This window comes from Poromitra crassiceps, assembly GCF_964638095.1.
Source record: "Poromitra crassiceps genome assembly, chromosome: 3".
Classification (NCBI taxonomy): Eukaryota; Metazoa; Chordata; class Actinopteri; order Beryciformes; family Melamphaidae; genus Poromitra; species Poromitra crassiceps.
Window position 1 is genome coordinate 69,789,328 of NC_139625.1, and position 7,425 is coordinate 69,796,752.

Below are 7,425 nucleotides of genomic sequence, written 5' to 3' on the forward strand. Positions count from 1 at the left end.
TTTGATTTTTTTTTTTACTTAATGTGCACAGCACATTTGAGAAGTCTCCACACATTCAAGCCTCTCTCTTTAATTGTTTAGCAGTGGTGTAACAGTAATTAACCTGATCCGTGTCTGAGCCATACTGGGTCCCTGAATTTGAGGGAATTGGACCGGGAAAGTCCTTGAATTTGAGGGAATTGGACCGGGAAAGTCCCTGAATTTGATGTTTCACAAAGTGTGGGAACCCTCTTGTGTGTCTTAAAACCATAGACCGTAAGGAGCTAGGTGATAGCTCATGAATCATACTGCATTCACCTTTATTGACAATAATTCAGAATAGATTTAACATTGAACATATCAAAATCGCATAGGCTTCATTGAACCAGTTACATTATTATAATCATGAAGGCATTTAATTTCAACAAATAAATAGTAATTGCTATTCATCAAAGACAAAAGACAATTACGGAAAGTTTTTACTAGGACTAACATTAATTATCCCCCCCCCCCTCCTATGAAAATAACATTTTCTAGCTGAGAAGTCAACCGGCACATCATTTACACTGGAACAAGGAGACTGCGTTTCCATAGGAACTACTTTAAAAAGGCATATTATGGTCTGTCTCTCCTCAGATTCACTGTTATTTTATTGTTTTTTATTGTTAACCGTACATGACATGATTTTGGAAATGGAGTTAGGCCATCGATTCTGTCTCCAGTTCTCGGGGTATAAGGAAGGTCACTTTCACAATGCGATTATAGGTTTGTGATTATGGTCTGGCTCTGCTTGACATGGAGGACCCTGCAGTAATGTAACCCACTGGGTTACTGCAAGGCCTCCATGGAATCGCATTACTTTGCCTCACAAATCGATATAACATGAATTTAAAGAACTGATTCAAAATCCATGCAACATGAATTTAAAGAACTGATTCAAAATCCATGCAACATGAATTTAAAGAACTGATTCAAATCCATACAACATGAATTTAAAGAACTCATTCAAAATCCATGCAACATGAATTTAAAGAACTGATTCAAATCCATACAACATGAACCTAAAGAACTGATTCAAATCCATACAACATGAATTTAAATAACTTTCTTTCTGTTTTCTTAGTGTTAGGCTTATTGGAAACATTTGAGAGAAGCTGAAAAGAGGTGGCAGCCTCCTTATCAACACAAATAGACATCCATATACTCTATTAAAAAATGTGTCTTACCTTCTCACTATATCTCTTTTCAAATCAAATTCTATTGGGAAACAACATGTATGCCCTCGGGTTTCATGTGCAATATCTCAAATAAAAAAGGGGAACAATTGCCTTTATAAACATTGTAGATTGTGAACAAGCTCCAGTTTAACATTTCTGTTATGATAATCCTGTAGAGTTTAGCTTTTTAAAACTGGTTAGGGATCAGCACCTTGGATCTCTCCCCTTCCCTTTTTTCATCCACGAAGTGTGGCGGTTTGACATGTTACAGTAGCATTACAATCCCAAATGTGATAATGATAGTGTTAGTTGATATATAAATAAAAGACCATGGACAGTGTTTTGTAGCCGAGTTGTACTAGTTTCAGTACCATGGTCAGTGTTTTGTAGTTGAGTTATACTAGCATCAGTACCTTGGGCAGTGTTTTGTAGTTGAATTATACTAGCTTCAGTACTATGGACAGCATTTTGTAGTTGAATACTATTAGTTTCAGTACCATGGACAGTGTTTTGTAGTTGACTTATACTAGTTTCAGTACCATGGACAGCGTTTTGTAGTTGACTTATACTAGTTTCAGTACCATGGACAGCATTTTGTAGTTGACTTATACTAGTTTCAGTACCATGGACAGCGTTTTGTAGTTGATTTATACTAGCTTCAGTCCAATGGACAGCATTTTGTAGTTGAGTTATAGTCGTTTCAGTCCCTTGGACAGTGTTTTGTAGTTCAATTACTGTATACTAGTTTCAGTAGCACGGACAGTATTACGTTGAATTGTACTAGTTTAAGTAACATTGGCCAGTGTTTTGTAGTTGAATGCACATGGTTTCAGTACCATGGACAGTGTTTTGTAGTTGAATGTACATGTTTCATTACCTTGGACAGTGTTTTGTATTTGAATGTACATGGTTTCAGTGCCTTGGACAGTGTTTTATAATTGAGTTATACTAGTTTCAGTGCCTTGGACAGTGTTTAGTTGAATTGTACTAGTTTCAGTACCATGGACAGTGCTTTGTAGTTGAATGGACATGTTTCAGTACCTTGGACAGTGTTTTGTATTTGAATGTACATGGTTTCAGTGCCTTCGACAGTGTTTTTTATAATTGAGTTATACTAGTTTCAGTGGCTTGGACAGTGTTTAGTTGAATTGTACTAGTTTCAGTACCATGGACAGTGTTTTGTAGTTGAATGACTGTACATGGTTTCAGTCCCATGGACAGTGTTTTGTAGTTGAATTGTACTACTGTAGTTTCAGTCTAGCATTAGATAAACATGTAAAAAGATGCTTGTTTGGAGTTTCATGTTCAGTGGTGCCAGATCTGGCAACACTGAACATGATGCAGGCTTCGCTTCAATGCTAATCTAAAACACAAAACACTGATGTTAGTCATGTTAGGGCCGGACGGCCATCTGCAGCAGCATGGCCTGGCGGTTGTGGGTGGGGTGAGACTTGTTGATGTGTCTGGTGAGGCCCGGGGAGCTGTAGAAGGTGGAGGGACAATGTTTGCACGTGAAGCTCTGCAGCTGCTGCTCGCACTCCCCGGCACCGCTGTCCTCCCTGTGTGCGCGGAGGCCTCCCAGCGGTCCTGCCAGCAGCTCGTCCCGCATGGCGTGCCACAGACGGTGCTTGTCCCTGATTTCAACCGAGGGGAAGCGTGCGCCGCACAGGTGGCACGGGAACACCTGCTGGCTCTGCGTGTGTGTGTCGCGTGCCTGGCCGTACGGGGGCGGAGAGGCTCGCGCTGTCGCCTCGTGTGCGGCCAGGTGCTTCCTCAGGTAAGCCTGTCGGTAGAGGTGGACAATGAATCAATATCAATATAGGCCTATATATTACGATAAAATATGCCTCAATAACGATATATTTTCTCATGCATAAATAATGTATATTTTCAATATACATTATTTACAGCATCAGTCACTGACTCGGTGCAGCTAAAGGGCGCTGAGCAGTGTTGCTCTTGCAGCAACAAGAAGAGCAGATCTGGCAACACTGAGTCAGTGCAATGTTCAAGCAGAATACAATAGACTTATATATCAATATACAGTGTATAACATTATATATACAATAGACTTGGTTTTTCACACGCTTGTAGGTAGGCTACATACATGGGCGTTCTTGACCGTTTTTACTGTGGCATTTAAAGTGTTACGGGCTCCTTCACACATAACTATAATTATAAAGATAACTATTACTCGGCTAACGTTAACTGTATAGAATGGCTACTAGTAGCCTATAGTATAGTGTATAGTACTATAGTTATAGTTGTAGTGTGAACTTCACCAGTTAACTGGGCTCAGTTAGTTAACCAGCCCATACCTGTCGGCGGAACTTCTTCCCGCAATACCGACACTCGTAGACTTCCTCCTCCGGTAACGGCTGGACGAACGGCAGGGGAGGAGGCTGCGGCTGCTCCGCGCGCTCCTCCAGGACACCATTTAGCAGCAGGAGGCTCGATGGCGGGCTGTCCGCCGCTCTCACACGCTGTTGCAGCTCCCCACAGCTCTCCACCGGGCTCCGGTAGCGAGGGGAGGACTCGTAGTGCGGACGCGCGAGGCTGTCGCCGTCAGCCCGGTGTCCGTGCAGCAGTGGCAGGGCGCGGGAGCTGTCCAGCGTGCCGCTGTGCTGATTGGTGTTAACGCGTAGAAGCTCGTTCTCTTTGCCCTCCGTCTCGTGCTGAAGGAGCCTGTCTCGCGCCTCCGGCTGGCTCTTGCTTTTTGCAGTCTCGCCCGCTGCATGGTTGTTGTTTACCGGGCGCGGCTTGTGCCAGCGGCGGTGCGAGGCCAGGTTGGCGGGACAGCTGAACACTTTGTCGCACTCCGGGCAGCGGTACTCCACGCGCACTATCCGGGAGCACTTGTGCTGTGCGAGGGAGAAGGGGTCGGGGTACTCCTCCTTGCAGAGCTGGCAGATGAACTCCCCTAACGGCTGGCTCCCCTCCCGACGAGAGCCCCTCCTCAGCTCGGGGCTCTCCTTCTTGATCCGCAGACCCAGCACCGGAGAGGTCGTCACCTCGTCCTCGAAGTTCAATTTCCGGTTCACTTTGGGCTTCTTGCTCGCGCTGCCCGCCGCTGGTTTGGCGTGCCTGTTGCTGCTCGCGCGCTGCTCGGGCTCCAGGAACAAGAGCTTCCTCGCGGCGTTCTGCGTCTCGTGCTGGCTCAGCAGCGTCAGCGGCGGGAACAGGTGCACGTGCGCCATGCTCGGCTGGTACTTGTCGTGGTGGCCGTAGGACGGCACGTCGTGGCGGTAAGCAGACACTGGACAGGTCGGCGCGGAGCTCAGCAGGAACGGCAGCTCCGGCAGCTCCGACACCGGGGGTGACGTCAGGCGGGGGAACAGAAGCCGCTTCCCTTCCTCCTCAAGCAGCAGTCTCGTGCCGGCCGGTTTAACGGGGCTGCAGGACTCCATTAAGGTCAGGCCGTCCGCCTCGGTCACCGGCTCCTCGCTCTCCGGTAGCTGCGCGCGCCGCTCCGCCTCCAGCACGGCGGACTCCACCACGTGCAGACTCCACGCCTCCCTGACAGCACCGGCGGAATCCTCGCGGGTCACCGAGAACGGTAAGTCCGGCCGTTCAAACGGGAACACGCTCAGCACCGGCGGCGTGTGGTCCTGCGCTACCGGCTCCGCTCTCGTGCCTTCAGCGCTGTCAATATGAGTGTCACTCTTGTCGTTACTGTCATAATTATGTGCGGCTTTGTTGTCGTCATGATTAGTATTATTGTTATTGTTCCGTGCGCGGTATGAGGCCGAGCAGCGCCGGCTCCTCTTCACTAAGAAGCCTCGAGGCATGATGAGATGCGCGCAGACACCGGACACAGGCGGAAAGAACAACTCTGTCTCTGTCTCGAGCCCACTTCAAGTATAGAGCTTTGAGGGGGGGGGGGGGGGGGGGGGGGGGGTGGGGAGAGAGAGAGAGAGAGAGAGAGAGAGAGAGAGAAACAATGCACACCCCGGACAGTGTAGTCTCCAGGTAGTCTGCCTGTCTGTCTGTCTGTCTGTCTGTCTGTCTGTCTGTCTCTCTCTCTCTCTCTCTCTCTCTCTCTCTCTCTCTCTCTCTCTCTCTCTCTCTCTCTCTCTCTCTCTCTCTCTCTCTCTCACACACACACTCACACACACACACACACACACACACACACACACACACACACACACACACACACACACACACACACACACACACACACACACACACACACACACACACACACACACACACACACACACACACACACACACACTTGTTTTATTACTCTGGTGAGGACATTTCATTGACTTGCATTCATTTCTTAACCCCTAACTCTCACTAATACCTGCCTTACTGTAACCCTTCATCTAATATAAGCAATATAAAAAAAACATCGCAAAACACTGCTCAGTTACTTTTTATGTGCACATTACGCGCGGCATTGGTGAACATTATCCTCTCTCTCCCCCTCTCTTTATCTCATAAGGTCACTAGGCTACACTGTGTATCAGGATCAGGTCACTAGGCTACACTGTGTATCAGGATCGTTGAGCTGTATTGCTGAGTGGATAGTTCACTCATGGATCTCAGGCTCACTGGTACAGTTTAATCTAAAGGCCATCATGTGTTCTTATATTCCTAACAGGTGGCTGGAGTTAGGCATGGTCGTTGGTTGTCGAAACCCTGAGCTTTGGGCAAAGTCCCTGAATGTAACATGACTTCCTAACAAATCTTCCAGACCCACTTTCTGGGGATAAGAGCAATGATGACTGACAGTGACAGGATATTATTATTAGCTTTAGGGAACACTGCATGAATGATAGCCTGATGTGATTTTTAGATTTCACTTCCACATAGATTTCTGCTTATTTTTGCTCCCCATTACAATGATAAAACTACAAGATACGATTTGGACTCAGTAAGGCAGAGCCAACATGGTAAAACTACCCAAGTGGTTTTCCTGGTGGAATTCACTGTTAACTGATATATAGCAATAACTCGACAGTTATTGTAACTTATTTAAAACAGAAATAATGTTTCATGTTTGTTAATTTGAGTATATATTTTAACTAAAACTGTCGGCTGTGTTTTTTATGTGTTTTTTATATGTGCATTGCTTTGCTGCTTGTTTTTTCGATTATTTTTTGTAAAGCACCTTGAATTGCCTTTGTGTATGAAAGGTGCTATATAAATAAATTTGACTTGACTTGACTTGAATAACTGTTCTCTGATAATGAAGGATGTTGTGTCCTCAAATCTAAAGTAGGTTTAGCCGAAGAGTCTGTTGCTTTAAAACTAGAGCTTTTGAAGTGCTTCTATATACTTTGCATTCTGTCTGATGTGACTGCTCTTGTTTGACTTGGGATATCCATTCTGTCTTTGTTGTGTTTGTAGGTATGTAACTTTTATGTTTGTCATGATGCAGCTTTCTTGGCCAGGTCTCCCTTACAAAAGAGATTCTTCACCTCATTTAGCCTATATTCAAATGATATAAATCAATGTGTGCGCTATAGCTATAGGCCTTTAGACAATTTTCCATCAATATGCCTAATCTTTATGAGGACTAGATTTCTCATTCTTATATTCTCCATAAGGAAATAACTATAAATGTAATAAAACCTCTATAATATAATACATATACCGGTACATCATCTTTGTGTTTCCAGCCTGTGTGTTTTGAACCAAGAGGTCATTTGAGAAGGCGAGGGAGGATGACATCTACCTACATTCGATTTTAGGAAAAGCAACAATTAACCTTGAAACTCACCAGGTTTAATTAAATTAATAATAATGAAGATAAGTAGGTAATATCATATTCCCCATGTTCAAATGTTGTTGATGACGATTAGCTATTATTATTTGGCATGTTTTTTTGTTTAATTGCATGCTCGAATGTGAAATGCTGTGTTACTGATCATTTCCTCACTCTAACAAGCTATAACCTCAAAATAATTGAGCTGCGACTGGCGAAATTACAAATAGATGTATTCCCAAGAAGAGAGTGTGATCAGATGAGTGTTCCTGTGTATCTATATAGCCTGTGTGTAGCCTATGTGTTGGGTTGTAATTAGGGACAGTAGAGGTTAGAGCACCCATGGGGGCCCTGTAGATACTGATCATATCTCCATAAGGCTGTTAATGAGTAATGAGCGCTCCAGTCCTGCTCAAAGTGTGTGATTATCACTGTCTTTGTTGCTGCATTAATGGTGGGAATACCTCAGGCCTAGCTTTCCCTGTGTGTGTGTGTGTGTGTGTGTGTGTGTGT

The 7,425-nt window shown here is 44.9% G+C and overlaps 1 protein-coding gene across 1 annotated transcript; it reads right to left on the reverse strand.

Annotated features, from left to right (window-relative positions):
• Positions 1-2,589: 2,589 nt before the first annotated feature.
• On the reverse strand, positions 2,590-4,984 carry insm2 (insulinoma-associated 2; the record flags this gene model as incomplete). Its single annotated transcript, XM_083633131.1, has 2 exons — positions 2,590-2,979; positions 3,515-4,984. The coding sequence occupies 2 exons, from the start codon at positions 4,982-4,984 to the stop codon at positions 2,590-2,592; spliced, it is 1,860 nt and encodes a 619-aa protein (XP_083489257.1).
• Positions 4,985-7,425: the final 2,441 nt, after the last annotated feature.